The 18,844-nt window shown below is 40.9% G+C and overlaps 1 protein-coding gene across 6 annotated transcripts in view; it reads right to left on the reverse strand.

The window, feature by feature from the left end:
- The window catches only part of ASPSCR1 (ASPSCR1 tether for SLC2A4, UBX domain containing), a 53,139-nt gene that overhangs the window by 16,380 nt on the left and 17,915 nt on the right, over positions 1-18,844 (reverse strand). For all 6 annotated transcript variants that reach the window (XR_014318737.1, XM_082774840.1, XM_082774842.1 and 3 more), the window contains 8 exons: positions 18,183-18,240; positions 17,290-17,363; positions 16,350-16,788; positions 9,428-9,567; positions 6,198-6,279; positions 5,251-5,317; positions 4,165-4,227; positions 3,771-3,823 (listed from right to left, as the gene is read on the reverse strand). Coding sequence is in view for 5 of the 6 variants with exons in the window: in XM_082774840.1 (XP_082630966.1) it covers positions 3,771-3,823; positions 4,165-4,227; positions 5,251-5,317; positions 6,198-6,279; positions 9,428-9,567; positions 16,350-16,788; positions 17,290-17,363; positions 18,183-18,240 (976 nt within the window). In the remaining variant the exon portion in view is untranslated. The remainder of the gene's footprint in view (positions 1-3,770; positions 3,824-4,164; positions 4,228-5,250; positions 5,318-6,197; positions 6,280-9,427; positions 9,568-16,349; positions 16,789-17,289; positions 17,364-18,182; positions 18,241-18,844) is intronic.

An 18,844-nucleotide genomic window follows, 5' to 3' on the forward strand; every position in this document is an offset into this window, starting at 1 on the left:
TTTGGCCAACCTGATCTAGTGAGAGATGTGCCCTGCTCACGGCTGGGGGGTTGGAACCAGGTCGTCTTTAAGGTCTTTGGGTTTCCAACCTGAACCATTCTATGTTTCTGTGACAGTTTATATATTTGAATTCAAATATTCCATTTTGATTTTGGAACACAAGTTGTTTTGGTTTTGACTACTATTCAGTAATGAGCTGCTGATTTTGTCACCTTACGACTTTGTTCCAGAGCAGTAACAATCAACTCATCTCAGCTCACTGAGATGCATATGAAGTCCAAGATATTTTTCCCCATACATGCATTCCTACATTTGTATATACTGAGACAACTGATTAAGAAAATTATCAAAGTCATGCAACTTAGATAATGTGATGATGATCTTATCATAAGGTCATGGTCTAGTCCCTAAAATCTCATGCTTAAGATACTTTTATGTGCATTCTACGTTTTCAAACAAGTGATCCTGTGTATTCAGATTATGCTTTAAAACATCTTCTTTTCTTTAATTATGCCCAAATTCTCAACACAATCACATTCTAATTATACTTTAGAGTGCACTGTAATTATATGTTGCATGAAAAAAAACAATTCTCAACTTTGAATTTCCCACCCTTTATTTTAATTGGATGGTCTGCTTTTACGTTGACACAGAGGAAGTTGGAAATGAGAAAGATGATTCCTTAAAACAGTCAATTAGTAGGAGAACTTTCTGCTTTAGAATGTTGTATCTTGAACAATCAGTTTTGTACTGATGCCAAGGTTTTGCACCTTTGCATGCAATATTGCAAGTACTTAAACCTAAAGAAAGCCATCATAAATTGAAGGTGCTTGACATTAAAAATGATCAGGATCTTTATCAAGCTGTCAATTCTAAACAGATCTAAAAGAGACTAGGCTCTAAAGCAAAAAGTCTTTACAGTGCAGTAATACAGTACATTTTTATATATTTCAAGAAGCTGTCTTAAGGAATGAATTCCACAACTACCATCACAACTGGGAAACTGGGAAGTTGCCACACATGTAACAAGCACAAGTAACGGTACCAGGTGCCAAATGAAGACTTTAACATAGCCAATTAAAATTCCTGCCACAACATTTCTGACTCAAAGACAGGGAAAAGTAATTATTTCTTTGGTGTTTCACTGAACAAGTTATGTTTTGGAAGAGGTCCAGAGAAACAACAGATGTATACTGAAAAAGAAAATAAAAGAACACTCTTGGGGGAGGGGGATTTGCGGAATAAAGGGAAACAGAGGATTTTGAAGTTTATTTAGAATATGAACCAAAGGTAACAAAAGAGACCAGAGACATCAGAGGATAGATGGGATAGAAAGCAGATATGGGCCAGCAAAGAAGGTGATGCATTCAATGTGAAATGCAGAAAAGCTTCTCCTATGGGGAACGAGCACAGCATACAAAGGACTTAGAAGCTAACTAAAGAAAAGGAAGAGAATGGTCACAGGTGATTTTAAGGTGATACAGATAGGCACATGAGCAGACAGGATACTTTCCAACAGTGACTGAAAACAACAGAAGAAAGCAGCTTCCAGAAGTGAAGTACCTAGATCTCAAAGAAGCAACAAAATATCCAAGAGAAAATGAACTGTGAACCAAAAATGGGGAAAAGGTAAATTATAGAGGTAGAATGTGAGTGTGAGTCTTCAGCATCTAGGAGGTACAAAAGAAAAGGCAAACTAAATTCATTGGATTCTAGATGGAAATGTGGCATATGGAAAAAAAAAAAAACACTTCTTGCGGAGAAACTCAAATGAAGCATTGTATTTTGAAGGAACACATGGTAAGTCAGATGCTAAGACAAGAAACCTTGGGAGGCATCTCAGCCAAATCTTAGGAAAGGACAAAAACACCCATTTTATGCAGGAGACATCTGCTGGTGAGAGCTACAGAGAGACTTCAGAACGTTGAAAAAATCTTTCCAATAAGCATCTTAAAAATGTTTTTAAAGGAACTCTAGGTGAGGGATGTGTTCACACATGACAGCTTAGGACACAGAGGGGAGCAGGAGGGCAGAGAGTAGTGTGCATGTGCCATTTCAGACCGGTTTGTACTAGTCACAGCTCTGAGGCTGCTTCCCTTGCCTCAGAACAGCTAGCAAGTGCAGAACTTTTTTTTTTTTTTTTTTTATTACCATCTGCTCTTCCTCTGAATGTTTTCCAAATGTATTATTAGCAATGCAACCATAACCAGTTTCCTTTTCCTGGGGTTTCTCAGAAATCTGAAGACAAAATTTGTCTTTTGCATTTCCCATCATGGTTACCATGTGGGACTTGAGACAGTGTTTTGGGTGGCAGATGTGGATGAGATGGCACAAGTCAGAGGAAGCTGGAAGGAACTGCCTTCATGCCTGAGTGGCAAAACCTCCTGTTTCAAAGACACAACGTGTTTTCCACTGGTATTTTTGTTATTAAGTAAAATATACAAAAGGGCTTTGAAAAGAAAAATGATTTTTCTCCCCACCCACCATGGTATTATGCCTTACTAACACATATGCTGTCCCATTCCTGTCTGGCAGGAGAAGCACTGCCATGCACGCAGCACATTCAAACAGATGCCACGCTCGTGTAGAGAGTAGGAAGGCTGATAAAAACAGAGCAGCCTCTCCACAGCCTGAGGACTAAGAGCTACTGCACACAGAGTTCCTGAACCACAGAACCAAACAGGGCTGTGATCCCCAAGATGCTCAGGACTCTCTAAGAAATTACACCTCTTACAGGTATTGTGATAATACAAAGAACTCTGACATAACAAAACCACTCCTGAACTGTCAAATTTCAGCCACAAATTCTTAACAGGGTATTAGGAAGAGTGGAGACTTCCCACTGAACATAGTGATCCACACTTGGCCTCCCTGAACGTTCAATAGCCTATGATCAGCTACATTTGTATTGCACCCACACAGCCTGGTCAGGAAGTTGTGGAATTTGGAAAGCTTCATTACAAACAACTTCAGAGACATACTAAACCCTACCTAATTCACCATGCTGCCTAAAAGGTCTCTTTTTCTATCCCTCTCCTGCCTCCCTGCTGTTCTGCTCCCTTAGGGGCATCAAGCTAAAACTCCCACTGCAGTCTGCTTGACCATCTACTGTGCAAGTGAGCTTCAGTCCATTGCTACAAATGTCTACAAATCTCTGAATGACAGCACATTTTAAACATGGTGAGTCTGGGGTAAAGCAGCTGGCAAAAAATTAATCCTGTCTCTTTTTAGCATGTGTGATTTACACAGACCCAAGTCTCTAGCCAAAGACTTCAAGACCACCTTATACAACATTTGCAAAAGCATCCAGGACTATGGATTTGAGAAACTGGAGTCTCATCTAGTAACTTCCAAAAAAGTCAGACTTTTGTCTAATGTAGCCTCTACCTCCTGCTGTACCTATCCAAATCCAGTGTTACATCTCCTACTATATTAGGCCAACTAAGGATACAACAAACTGTCATTAACTCAGCTCTTGCAATAATGTTTTAAGGTTAAATACGGTTTGGACTTCATAAAAGCACTGAGCATATGTATACAAAAACACAAATCCCCCCACCCCCGTAACAACAAAAGTGCATCTTCCTGCACAAGGTGGACCTCTTCTGGTGAGGAGCTTGTGCTCTGAAATACCTTGTTCCATTACTCTTGGCTAAGCAGAAGTCTACATGAATCATAACATTACACGTCTTCTTTTTAAGTAACTAAAGCACATGACAGCAAGGGAAAGCAGCAAGTCAAAGAATCAGAGAGCAGACGTGAGTCCTTACCTCAAAGAGTGTCAAACTTTCATTATTCAAGATGACTCTGGGAGGTGCAATAACTGAAGTTAAAAAAAACAAGTTATAAAACAGGACCATCCAGCAACCAAAACAATAAGCACAGCAGGTATGGGAAGGATTACTGCTTTTTTCTTTTTCTCCGTTTGATTTTTTTTGGGAGAAAAAAGTGACACTTTCATACTGCCAACACAGGCTTCTTATTGGGCAGATGTATAATGTGGCTAAGTGAGCAGATTATACCTCCTTTGCATTCTGAGGCCACATTTAGGGAGAAAAAATCCCTCCCCAGGTCATCTCTCATGGCATCACAAGATCCCATACACATCACAGCTACAAATAGACTTTGTGAAGTAAGGTCAAGTATTACCAACAGCACACTTACACAAATAAAATGGTAAATCTGCATCTGCAAGATGGCTTCTTACGAAGTCTCTCAAAATGCCAACTGTAAGAAAAGGAGGAGAGAAAGGTTTGCTGAATACATTTGTTTCTTCAGATGCTGGGCAGAATGGTTAATCTGTTTCTACAGAACTGCCCTCTACAGCATCTGCAGATCACCTTTTGCTCCACTCAACTGTACCATATTTGGTACACTACACCCATTACCATTACAAATTTCTTAGAAAAAAATTGGACATGTTCATCCCCTGGCAAAAATCTAAAGATGGCAGTGAAGTTCTTCCTAGGAAATCCAATAGCAGCTGCAAGATTTTCAGAGTAGTCAGGTAAGACACTAGTAGCTAATTATTAGGTTTTCTTCCATAGAAAAGCATCAAAATATAGCATCACTGCCATCTCAGAATACGAGGATCTAAATCAATAACAGTAATAACACTGTATGCAGTCTAACTTACTACCTTTTCTGAAATGATAGAGGCAGAAAGGTCCAGCCCATTATCCTTATTACAGTAGGTAAATCTTGTTTCCTCCGTTTTTTCCCCGTGTGGGAAGGGAGGTTTGTGGTTTGTTTTTTTTTGTGTGCATGTTTTGTTGTTTGTTGTTGTTGTTGCTGGTTTCCTCCTCCCCCCCCCCCCAAAAAAAAAAAAAAAAAAAGCTTTGACATAGAGGAAGCATGCAAACTTTTCTCTTGCTCCACCAAGACTTCATTTACAGATTCTCTCTGAAAAAAAAAATAACTCTGTAACATACCATTTCAACCCAAATAATGGGAAATCATGTGGAACACTTTCCTGAGCACAAATATTTTGCCATCAAACAGCATGACAGTCTCCATCAAGTAATCCTGGAAATAAACTCCCCTTAAGTAAGGTAATTACCTCAGACTCCCTTCTCATCCAGTTCAGGGATAAGGACAGTATAACTAGCTACAGCTGCTTTTTCAGAGCACAATTCCTCCCCTGGACAGCAGAAAGATCATTCCAGAACCACCCCTCTTTTGTCATGCAACTATCCAACAAGGAGAGATGTTAGCTGCAGGCACACAGACTGAAGCAGAGATACCTCTTACCAGTTTCACTAGGTCGGAAGAACCCTTGTAGAACATGACGGTCTGGGAAATGGACTCTCAAAACTACCTAGAGTCAGAGGCAAAGTACATTAAGTTAGTTCCATATAGCTATTTGGTAAGACGTGACCTTAGCTTCAAATTTGTGAGCAAGTTTCTTTTTAAATAGGGAGATTTTAACTATTTACTCTACGTGGGCAAAATAACATACAGGCTAGCAATTGCTGTGCAGCTCCTCCTTGGTCTGTCTTTCAAAGACTAAGAGAGTTGATCTATAGAAACACTATGATGTACAATGCAGCAGTATTTATTCAGAGAGAAGGAGCTCCTTGTGCTAAGTGATGCTCAAATGAAGTATGAAGTCACTCTATATCCTTAACACAGACAGGTACAGAAAAAAGCATCCATAGTAGCAGGAATCCTCTCAGTCAGACAGACCCCAGGCAGTACTTCTGAAGTAAATTGTACCATTCTATTTCCAGTGTTGGTTAGACAGCACCTAACTCGAGAACTTAATCTCTTATTACTTTGCAATAAGACAGACGACAAAAACTGCATTAGGATCATATTTATAGAGCGAGATATCTCCAGTCCATAACATCATTTACCCTGTAATGAGACATTACTGAATCTTAAGAGTTTACAGAGGACAGGTAGATAGGAAAGCTCAGTCAGACATACTGATGTGTGCACATATAAGGGTTTTGAACAATCACCTGGAATAAAATAAAAAGACCTGTACTGCCTGCCACTTAACAACACCATTACAGGCCAGCTGATTTTACGTGGTACCACTGTTACGCAAGTCCCACAAACAATTAATGGAGACAGAAATTTGAAAAGTCCTCCTGTAAGTAACTGAAGATCCTGTTGTTCTCAACTGGTTTCCAAAGCTACTTAATTCCCAAGTTTGGACTAGCCAAAAGGACTGGAAAAAGAACAAAGGCTACCTTAGGGTAACGTTCTATCTTTTCTTTCATCTGAGCCTCCCTCAAAGAACTGGTCAGCAGTGGAGCTTCTTCCAGGCGTTTCCTAGATACATGGGAAGATGACAAGCTATGACTTCTATAATTTTAAGATATATTTTGGTATTACTAAGAAAGTGTTAAGTCGAAGCAGGGCTGATGAAAACTGATCAATTGTTCCACGTATCCCTCACAGCAGTTTCCCCACCTCTCACAGCTCCCTGCCCCACTCTCATATATGGAACTCTTGAGCATTGGTGATAGCATTGTATAAAATTACTTTTCTTGTACAAGTTTAAAAATAAGTTCACTAGAGCAGGTGCCAGAAAAACTACTAAGAACAGCAGCAGAACATTTGCTGAGATTATGTGAGAAGAGATGGATTTATTAAACCAATGAAATAGAGGCTAACGTGGGACAAGATTACTTCAGGGAGGGAGAAGAGCTACTGAAAAAACAATATTGGCACAAGAATTAACAGGTTAATTAATCAGCAACAGAGAAACAAAACAAAAATAGTAAGTTTCATCTCATTCAAGAAATGGCATTGCAGACTGGTCTTTTAAAGGGAGTAGTAGGTGCAAAAAAGATCTGCCAGTATTCACAATAAAACAGTACATTCAGGAAAAATATGTATTTTTAGCTCTAAGTAAAAAAGTAAGCTTAGATCCAACAGATCCTTTCCAATCTCATGTTCAGCTGTAGATCTTTTTCCTTGTTTGTACTTAATTCCAGATAACTCATTTACTAGACTAAATTTTGGTGAAATATTTGATCATCTAATTAAAATTTAGCACAACTATTTGAAAACTCTCTATTATACCTCAACAGTTTGAACCTCTATATACATATTTTTGCAGGTTTTTAGGTGTGGGCTTTTTTTTTGTTGTTTTTGGTTTTGTTTGTTTGTTTGTTTTTTTGAGAGTCATCAAGGTATCTCAGGAACAGCTGCTGAACAAAACAGCTACAGGCTTACTTCACCAATTGTACCCAGAACTGTCTGCCGGTACACCGCAAAGATGCTCTGAAAGTGTTACTCAGAATTTGAAAAACAAACATGAAATTAACCTGCTCCATTTCTTCCTTGTGTACCAATTTCTGATTTACACCAATTCTCAGCTCTTTATGAAATTAGAGTTAAATTCTAACTGCACTTAAAGCATTGCATTGCATGCAGCTAGTTCTTGGTAAGATTCGCCAGCTTAAATCAGAAGTCAAATGATATCAGTTTCATGTGCAACTTGCCTTTATTTTTATCCCTGTCTGCAAGGGAAAAAAAGGATTACAAGCATCAGCAAATTTGGAAATGACGTCTTTTTTGAGGGGGCTGAATTCCAGTAACCCCCAACCAAATGACCCTACATTTGTACCACTAACTACTCCAGACCCACAAGTGACAGAGCAATTTTCAGGCCAATCTGTGTACACATGCAGATTTTAGAGGCCTTGGCGGGTGGAGGAGGTGGAACAGCTCTAAGTAAGAAGTTCAGCTCAGTCTTGGCTATATTGCAAAGTGAGCTGTCCCGAAGTTTCACAGAATACTTGTAAAGTTTAAAAGAACGTTGTGATCCTCTTGAAAATAAATACACTAATGAAATTAAGTTCTTAAAGACGTGTTGACAGCAAAATGGTGTGATAAGGAGACAAACATTACCTTAACCTGAGTTTTTAGTTCAGAATTTAAGTACAATGAAGTCATGAATATTCAACAGCAAGCTACTCGAACAATGTCTTCCTATAGTTCTTCCCTCTCTTCATGTGCATCCCAAACATTCCCACATCTTGCTTTGTGGTTAATCTTAATTTTACATTATTTCCATTTGGGTAATTTCTCAAAGTTGGTCTTTTTTGATGAGGTCTAATAAAAGTTGAATGCTGTTTCTTAAAATACATGGCTTTTCTTACTGGCTGAAAAAGCTAGTAGCTGCTAATGATGTCATAAAATCAGAATGGTTTGGTTTGGAAGGGATCTTAAATATCGTCTAATTCCAACCCCCCAGCCATGGGTAGGGACACCTTCCACTAGACCAGGTTGCCTAACACCCTACCCAGCCTGGTCTCACACACTTCCAGGGATGGGACATCAACAGCTTCTCTGGGCAACCTGTTTCAGTTCTTCACTGCCCTCATAGTACCTCTTCACTACTCTCATAATGAAGAATTTCTTCCTAATGTCTGACATAAAACCTACCCTCTTTTAGTTTAAAGCTATTACCCCTTGTCTTGTCACTACCTGCCTGATAAAAGAGCTTCTCCCCAACTTCCCTGTAGCCCCCTTTAGGTACTGGAAGGCTGCTATAAGGTTTCCCCGGAGCCTTCTCTTCTCCAGGCTGAACAACCCCAGCTCTCTCAGCCTCTTATCATAAGAGAGGTGCTCCAGCATTCTGATCATCCTCCTTGTGGCCCTCCTCTAACAGGTCCCTGTCCTTCTTATGTTGGGGGCCCCAGAGCTGAACACAGTACTCCAGGTGGGGTCTCACGAGAACAGAACAGAGGGAGAGAACTGACTCCCGTGACCTGCTGGCCATGCTTATTTTGATGCAGCCCAGCATACTCAATGAGAGTTATTCTCACAAAGCTATCATTGTGCTCATATGTTTTGTCCATTAGAAGTTGTTAATTCCAGCCATTTAATTCCTAGTAGTAAATGTGAAATCAGATCAAAACAGAAAGCAGGAGCTCACCACTGCTTTGAGCCTCTCGCAAATCAAAACACATCTAATTATAGACAGTGGTTGCTCTTTAAGAAGAAGGGGGAAGAAAAGGAAGAAAAAGAGACTGTGTTAAGTGGCTTTGAGTAACTCTTTGAAATGCAGAAGGCAGAAAGAGACCTTTCTTTTAATCCTTTCCTTAGTGAGGGCCTGGCCCTCATTACCTTGAGGTTCTCAGATAAACTTACCACCACACAGGCATCACAGACATTTCATTTCATTAAATTTTCAAAATCCAAGTAAAACAATTATCTCATGCACAAATAGTCAACCAGTTCACACAAAAACATACATTCCGTCACAGAAACATGGGATAGCCCTTGAACTTAAACAGCATAAAGGGCAGAGACTTCCAGTGCTGATCATTAATTCAGTAATTCCATATCCAGTAACTTACCTACAACCCTCTCCCCAGAAATCACAGCCATCAATAGGAGCACTGTGTTACTCTGCTCAGCAAAAGAATATGAAGCAAACTCAAACACCAGCAGAAAGGGAACTTACCTCTCACTCTGCAGTTGTGCCAAACGTTTCCGTACATCATCCACTGTGACTTCAAAAAAATCATCAGGAAGGTCATCTAGGCCAGCAGGAAGTGGTTCTAGCAGGTCTAAGTGACATAAAAGTGGCTCTCGTTCCACAAACTACAGAATAAAAACAGGCTTAGGTTAGTCTCAAATGCACTACTTTGCTTATTCTGAAAGGTTCCTGAAAAAAGAATAGTGTGTTCAAACTGAACTACAATTACTAGTGTGGAATTCATGACCATATGATCAGAGACTGACTGTATTGAGGCTGCCATTGTTTTGACTAGTTATTTTTTATAGTTGATAGAGCCTGTGGCACAATTCCTCCCAACAAGCAGTAGAAGCCTATATTGTTTGATGAGTGACACCCTAACAGCCAGCTGCTGTCCTGTCTGTATAGGAAAACCAGGGCAATAACCTCTGCAGTCAGGTAATGTAAGGAGAGATTACTCCCCTCCAGGACGGGCATGTGGGATCTTCTCACTGACATGACAGCACAATGATATTTTGGTAGCTACAACCTTGTTATAAGCATTCCTACCCTAAAATTATATTTTACCTCTCCACTCCACTCTCATCCTACAGGCAGTACACAACTAATACAGGTGCTATTCTATGTACTACTGCTTATAAACTGCCCTTTTAAATTGTTCATCTGCCATGTATTCCTGCCTGTCATCATGCTTTATGTTCTCTTGGCTTGCATTCTCTTGCCACAGAGCCAAGGGTACTAGGTCTCAATCCATTTCTCCTTACTCTAGAGAGCCATCCTTTGACCTGTTGAGTTCTCTGAACTGAGTCACTGCAGGTTTTCATTGTATGCTTCAACTTTTTAACCTGGCTTCTGGTAAGTATTCTGTGTCAAATGACACAAAGTTCCCTTGGACAGCAAAACCCTTTTCAGAAAGAAATCAACCTTTGTTGTAGGCAAAACAGACAGATGGTGGGGGGAGCACTTCAGTATACACATTAGCTGCAATAAAGGTACTCATTACATTTATTGGCAACTTTCCCCACACCACAGCTGCTGTGGATATGCTGTTCAAACAGCAGAGACCTCCAATGTACCCCTCTTACTTGTAAGGCACAGGCAGCCTGGTCACTCTGCTCCCCCTGCTTCCAAAGCCCATCACTGGCAGTGGGATATCATGATTGCAAATCTGTCAGCCCATTTGTGTCCTGTCCTATAACTACGGCTGCAGTTTTATATACATCTGTATACATACACATATACGAATACACATAATCACATGCACACACACACTCCCAAACTATCAGACAGTGTTCATCATCTCTGAAGGGAAACTGACACTCCATATCCCTTCCAGTTTAGAAGGGGTTAGATACTGGCTACTATCCCTGACATCAAAAGAAGCAGCTGTGTCAGAATGTGAATATAAACCACAACAGGAGTCAAATACACAAAAGACAGTTGTACCTACTGGACCTTGAACAATTCAAACTTCCTGAATTCTAGAAATTTGTACATGCCCAAAGCTTGAAAACAGAATATTGTGCTAGAGCCTATAGGATATGCAGGGGGGAAGAAGTTCACGAATGGAGAGGCCCACCAGAATAAAAATTTTGGTAGTTGATACAGCATTTCTTTACAGTCAGCTGCCAGCCTAACACAGCCCTAGGTTCTATGAACAAATACGTATATATTGCCTTATACATGGCAATATTAAGAGTATATATTGCCTTATACACTCTTTGCAATCCAAATGAGTGCCTAGATGTCCTCTCCTCCTGCCATCTGTTCCATCTATTCTCCCTTCCCCCAAGCACAGGCCCCTTGGGAAGCAAAGGAGTCTCCCTCAATTGTCAAAAGAGAGGACACAAATTACAAGGCAATGTTCACTCTATTTGTGGGCACTAAAGGGTAATTTGAGAAATTAGAAGAGCGAGGTTGTATGGGTGGGACCCTTGGCTACATTTAGAAAGTTGAGCAGAGTCAGCTTTAACTAGAGGGTGAAGGACCCTGATTGCAGCTTTCCCTGCACTCAGGGGAGGAACGTCCAGGGCTGCCGAACTCCCTGAGCTGCCTGCATGAAATGATCCTGAGCATACAGAGCCACCCTCTGGGAAAGAGCCTGTGGCACAACAGTCCTAACTGCCATGAGCCACTGATCCAGTAAGGGCAGATCAGTGTTAGAGGAGAATTAACCAGGCCTCCCAAATAATCAGGTATACTTCAGTCTCCTCCTACAGGCTTGTATTTCGTTTCACTCAGAACACACATACTGAAAACAGACTTCTCCTTCCAAAGTTAAAAAAAAAAAAACAAACAACCAGACATACCCTATGGGATGTTGTGAAAGGTGGTGCTGACATACAGTGAAATTACAAAGTCTGCATTAGCAAATCCTAAACTTATCATTTAGCACCAGTGATAACAACAGCAGGATTCCAAGTGGAAAGTGTCAATCACTTCCCAAACCATGGGAGCAGGTAAAGACAGCTTCAGCCCAGACAACAGAAATAATAACATATCAGAAAGTGGATGTATATCCCAGCCCACGGTGTTCAGCTGTCACCCCTTCTCTCTGTGCACTCACCATCTCAGGCTGCCTTAGAACTGCCATTCACACCTCGCTTTCCAGACATCTTTGCTGAGACAACTGGCTCTGCACTGCAGATAGCACTGTGCCAGCAGGAATTTCCCCCTCTACAGTCACTCAGCCCAGCAGAACTACGTATGCGCTGTGACACAAAACTACTTCTTCCTAGACATAAACGCCCTGTTCTTGCCCTCCAAATTATATTCAGCCAAGACGTGCCTGTTTAATTCTCTGCACCATACCTATAGTGGCCCAGAACAGACACAGACTTAGCAGCTGAAACGTAACTGTGTAATTTCTTCTGTTCCCCAGCCAACACTGAATGCTGACTATATTAGCTTCCAAACTGGCACATAACTTCACTACCCCTTTACATGAAGGAACACACTTTCTTCTATACGAAAGAAAAAGCATATCTGTTTACATCTAACTAGACTGCAAAAACACACAACTACAGTAAGAATTTCCTAATATTAAATTTTCAGTTAACCCCTCCTAATAACAGTGAAAATTCTGGAGAGAGCTGTAGCAACTGAGTTTTTGTGGAAAATAACGGAGGTGTTTTGAGCTTGTTTTTCAATGTTTCTGCAACTCAATTTCAGAATTACATGACTAGGTCTGTAAGAGAAGAGCAGCACAAGGTGTCTACTAGGCACAACTTAGCAATAAAGAGACAACCACAGTGACTTTGAGGATGCAAAGTCTGCCACATCGTATTACTCCTTCTGCCATGTCTTTCACACCCAGTGGAACCAACCATAAATCTCACCTCCTTACAGACATAAGAAACACTTCAGAGAGAAAGAGGCTGTTCCACCAATTCCTCGCCCAGAGTCCAGCAATCAGAAAAAATCCTGTTTCTTTATCCATTACCATTTACTCACTTAACTCTTCCAATTCGGGATCTCCCAATCTAAATACTCTCACTACAGCTTTGCTTTAAAGCCTCAGCGACAACGCCGAAGTACAGGCAGAATCTGAAAGCTACCTTCCCATGGCTACTTACAAAAAGGACTCTACCAGGTAAACCTACTCACTTTCCAGTTCCAATCTGGTATTTTCTTCAAGTGCCAAAAGGTAGCTAGCTATCTCTTGTAATAAAAGATGGCCACCATAAGGGCAGTTTCTGCCTTTCACTATTGAACTTGGAAGGAAGGAAATCTATGCATTGTGCCGTTATCTTTCTGTCAGTAGTACCTTTCAGAAGACAAAGATGCTGCATTATGGTTTGTCACCTTCCCAAAATATCAGTTCTTTGAAATCTCTATTTCTACCAAAGCTGAGACATTACACACTTTTCACCAGCAGGCTGAAGCCATCTATTCACAACAGTGCCTACCAGGCAATTGATGTAATTGCAGTCTATGCAATACAGCTAGGTGTTAGAAAGAATGCAATTCAGTCTAAGCTCACTATCCTGGCCCCAAGTAAGCAGGTAAGCTGAGGAAAACCCTTATTTAATTTGAAGTATAGTGGTGGCTATTGTGCTTTCCACAGCAGTAAGCTCTCCCTGCAGACCCACCTCCTCCCCACCACCTCAGGGAGCTCTAATCTCCAGGGGAATCTGGTGTAAAGTTACCTTCTAATAATTAATGTTCTGACATCAAAGTCAGCATGCAGCTGTCTGTAAACCATCTTTATCCTAAGAAATGAAGGGACGCCAGCACAGATTTTATCCAGCCTCTCTGCAGCTCCAAAAACCACACACAGGCAAAGCATTAATGGGAAGATTCTTTTACAAAAATGAACCTTTGATGTTTAAAAATAATTTGTTTTGTTTTGTTTTTTCCTCAGGACTGAAAAGGGACAAAAAGCAGATGCCATGTGGCTAGCCCTGCTCTGCTGTTGCTGCTGAGAGCAGAGGATGGCAGGAATGGAGGAGGGAACAAAATGTAATCAATCAGCAGCAAAAGCACCAGAGATCAAAGGGCTTGAAAGCAGCAGTCAAAATCACATGCTGTTTAACACAAGGGCAGACCCCCCCCAACAGAATCTGCAGCTGCTTCCAAAACTGTTCTCAAACTGGAAGGATGGCTGGCTCCCGAAGCGCCTCTAAGTGGTTTGAACTGGACTGCAATTCTGAGAAAGATCCTGGATCACAAACAAGAGTCCCTAGGCCACCATGGTGCAGCTCTGTGACCATCAGCACAACTTCACATTAAGCTGTAGCCAATAAAACTAAAATTAGTTCTGTCTCTCCAGTCAGCACATGGAGAAGCACAGACAAAAGGCTGGTGAAAAGTAACACCTAACACTTGCACCATTCCTTCCTTCCTGTTCAGACACAATTAAAACTCCTCCTTTACAAATCACTCATAGGTGAGAGTGTGATTGAAGCAAGCAATGCATTAGAGCAGACAAATCACCCAGCCTACTGTTCAGGACTCCACACTCAGAGTCTGTTCCAAAAGGTTAAATAACACTGATTAAATGGACCCAAACATGTTTCTAATATACTAAAACATTCACCACTGGGTTGGCAAGACCTCTTTCTTCTACGTTTATAACTGTTCCAGAGTCCTTCCAGGGTCTGGCTTCTCCACCTAAACAATTCAGAAACTCATGAAGAACGGACTGCAACCACAAAGAAGTCAACCAAGGTAGAACCTCTGCATCAATGAGAGGGCATACACATAGCCTTGTTAAATTCCTCCTGGACTGAGCACCCTTGGAACCTTATTGGGCGTCTTTTCTTCCTGCATATGGCTTTTCTTTGTTTAATCCCTTGGCTGGATCAGAATCAAAGATAAACACCAAACTCCAACTCTAGGAGGTACTAAAAACTGGGACTTTATTTAAGAAGCAAGATACTTAAAAGCAAGACAGAATATACTTTTATATGCAAACAGAAGTAGGGAAAAGGAAGGAAGGTTTCTGTATCACCCGCAATACTAAGAAAATTAAGACTCACAGAAGGAATGGGTAGACTGAAAGGAAGAGAAGATGCCCAGACCTCATTTTTCAAATAGCTAAATTTTGTCAAAAGTGGTGCAACTGTAGCTGAAAAATTCCTTTCCTACATCTGTGAGCCTTGCAATCCACTGTGTCACCAATAGTTAAGCGGTAAGTTGAAGCAACCATGGACAGGAGGAACTGAGGAAGCAGATGTTAACAACCACCAGCATTGGATGCTGCTTTCACAATTGCTTTACTATGAAGTTCAGTGTTCCACAGAACATCTTAGATGAGAAATAGGGTACACCTTACAACCTAAGAGTTCAAAACTCTGTCTTCTCAGGTCTTAGAAGTATGTGATCAAGTTGCAGCAAATCTGTTAAGACCACTTCTCCTAGGACATAATCCTGCAACGAGCTAGAAAGGTTATCCCTTTCCATGTGGAAAACTCTGCCAGACTTGCATCATTCAGAGGGCAAGTCAGTCACAACAAGCAGCAAGCACTTTCTTAGTAATAGAAAATATAAGTCTGGACAAACTCTGCTCACCTTCAGAAAAATTACATAGTCGATAGCAACTAAAAAAGAAAAAAGGCAAGTTTCCAGGGCTCAGGTGACAAGTGGGCATTTTTTAAAGACATTTAGCTTTTCATGAAATTTGACGCAGAAATTTAAGCTCTTCTGGGCTGTTTCTAATGCACATGTGTTGCTTGCATTAGAACCAATCACCAAGGATATCTCAAGGTTCAAAGCTTTGCTTGCCTCTGGACAGTGGACAAATTCATAAATTCCCATCTTTTGTATATCCTATAGCAAACAGACCAAAATGCAAGTTACTGAACTTACTTGGCAGAACTATATATCACCAAGGCATCCAATGCTAAATTGGGGGAGGGAGGGGGGGGAAGAAACACACAGCATCTCAAATATCACAGAATCACAGAATCACAGAATTTCCTAGGTTGGAAGAGACCTCAAGGTCATCGAGTCCAACCTCCAACCTAACGCTAACAGCCCTCCACTAAACCATATCCCTAAGCTCTACATCTAAACGTCTTTTGAAGACTTCCAGGGATGGTGACTCCACCACTTCCCTGGGCAGCCTGTTCCAGTGCCTCACAACCCTTTCAGTGAAGAAGTTCTTCCTAACATCTAACCTAAAACTCCCCTGGCTCAACTTAAACCCATTCCGCCTCGTCCTGTCACCAGGCACGTGGGAGAACAGGCCAACCCCCACCTCGCTACAGCCTCCCTTGAGGTACCTAAAAAGAGCGATAAGGTCACCCCTGAGCCTCCTCTTCTCCAGGCTGAACAAGCCCAGCTCCCTCAGCCGCTCCTCGTAGGACTTGTTCTCCAGAAAATATGGAAAAAATATGGAAACATCTTTCCCTACTTAGGCCAAGGCATGATACAAAGCCTTCACTGCAAACAAATTTTACCTTACCTGCTCTTGCTCATTCTGCAGCTCTTGGCTGTTCTTTGACTTCTTTGGCTCAGAAGGGCCTCCAGGGCTAGAAAAAGTCGCTGGCAGCTTTGAAGATGGCTTATCTAACCCAAGAGGTGGAGTAGCCACAGAAGTGTCCCCCAGACGCTGTCCATCTCCAAAAAAAGGGACAAATGGGGTAGACTTGGGCTCTGAGGGAGGACACAGCTCCTCCACACTGGCATTAGGTTCTCTAATCAAGCCTTGATTGTCTGTGCAACAGTTTAAAGACAAGGCCACATCCCTGTTGTCCAAGTCCTTTGGGAACACGTGCATTTGAGGTAAGGGCACATTCTCTGCTCCTCTGATAGAGCCTGGCCTCACCACTGGCTCATTACACTGTGTCATGGCATCCACAGCTTCCTCCTGACCAGACAAACTGCATTTCTTCATGACAACCCTTAAAGACAACACCAGAAAAAAAAAAGATTATTTATCATAAGTGCTGTCCTCCCAGTTCTCAACATGACCAAGACACAAAGGAGACAGCTAGACCATAGTTTAATAATCTGCTTCTTCCAGAGCTACAAAGAACCAGTTGCAGTTGCTCTGAAGTTAGGAGGAGGGAGGAAGCAAAACAGGAATTACCCTCCCCACAGGAAGGGAAGAAAATCGCCCTCCAGGGAAGAAAAAAGTTAGCTGTAAAACACAGTTTTTAATCATTCCCACTTTCTGTATATATTACAAAAAACTGGCTAGATGATCACAGAAAACCTGTCATTGTCTATTCCCCACCTCATGGGCAGAAGTTTCAGGTAAACAGGCAAAGACAATTACCAAGCACAGTGATGTTTGTCTTTTTTGAATTATTTTCATTCAACTTTTTGGTACTTGAAACAAAACAAATTCATCACTAGAGTGAAAATGAAAAATAAAGAGCCCAAACTTTTCTCCTCCCAACCTGATGATGGCACTGCCTCCAGTCAGACCAAGTGACTTCAGTGTTGTCTTCTCTAGTTCATCTTTTCCTGAGATCTGTAACAAAAAGAGAGGAAAAAAAGAAAGTAACTGTCTATCTGAGAGCATTTAAAGAGCTCTTTCTAGAGTGAAGCCTATATTAAGATAATCATCACACAGCACCAGAAACAACTCACAGCACATTCTTTCTGCAGTTGGAAATGAGACCTGAATACATCTGTATTCACCCATTTGGCTTTACCATATTCACTGCTTACTAAGGGATCTTCATTGAAGATAACCTATACATGTTTCTGTCCCATGTGTATGTCCAAATCTGATTCAACCTCAGCAAAGCATTATTTTTTATGTCAGCAGTTAAATCACAGGCAACATATCTGAGCTAGAAGACAGCTGATTTCATTACATACACTTCCCATCTGCTTGTAATGACCCATTCCAGAATAAAGACGATCTGTCCACAGAGGTCAGTGGGAAGTGAAGGGGACAGCTAGGGAGAACGAATTCCATAATACACACATACAAAATTTTAAACAAAACATTAACAGCAAAAGATCAAAACAGGGAGGAAAGCAAATATTTATTAAAATGAAACCACTGTTTTGACTCTTGAGCTTTAAAAGAAGTTGGAAAGAAAAACACAAACAAGTCATTGAGCTCATTTTATGGGCTCAGAGGTCTAAACGGCTCTGGGTTATGTTCCAAAAAAGCTTTTTTCCATACAGACTTGTCAGGCTTTCAAAAGACCAACATTTTTCTACTTCCCCTCTTAAGAAAGTTCAAAAGAAACACTTTCCAGGTTGGAAAGTGGAGCTAAGTTTTCCCTGTATTTTAGGGACAGAAGAAGAGATGGTTAAGAAGGTTTTGGTGACTTACCTCATCTCGCATGTAAATACAGACTGGACAGAATTCACCATGTTGTTCCATAAACTCCCTGCAATAAACAGCAAAATACTGCAGCATCTGTAGAGCAGTCTATCCCTTCCAAAACCAACGTAGAGAAATAGTAAGAAGCAAAATTAGCTAGCATCACTCTCCTCCCTGTTACTCCAGCAACAGCCGTTACACACTTCACAGAATTGGTATTAGAAATTAAGTAAAGAATTTGCTCCAGTGCACTCACTGTTCCTTAAACACAGCTCCTGACAAGTTGAAAAACAAAGGAGAAATAATTCTTCAAGTTAATTCTGAAGTGAGCCAATTTTACAAGATAAATTCAACATCATTCTTAGAGTGCCTCAGTGCCCGATCTGTAACATGACTAGTACTTGCTCTTTTTAAACCCTTATCTAAGTTCAAAAGTTTATTAATGTATAGACAGTACTTCCTTTATGGAAGGGTCAGTTTCTTCCCATGTATGCGCAGCAACAGAACAGAATGAAATACTGCTCTGAAGCAAATAATGTGAGAACAAAGAGGTTGCTTGTCTTAGTATCAGAAAGATTTAAAACAACAACAAAAAAAAGCAACAGAAGCTTTTAGATTTTAGGGACCAGGGACGAAACAAAGCCAAAGAAAAGGCTGCTGCTCTAGAAAAA

This window comes from Aythya marila, assembly GCF_965140915.1.
Source record: "Aythya marila genome assembly, chromosome: 18".
Taxonomy (NCBI): domain Eukaryota; kingdom Metazoa; phylum Chordata; class Aves; order Anseriformes; family Anatidae; genus Aythya; species Aythya marila.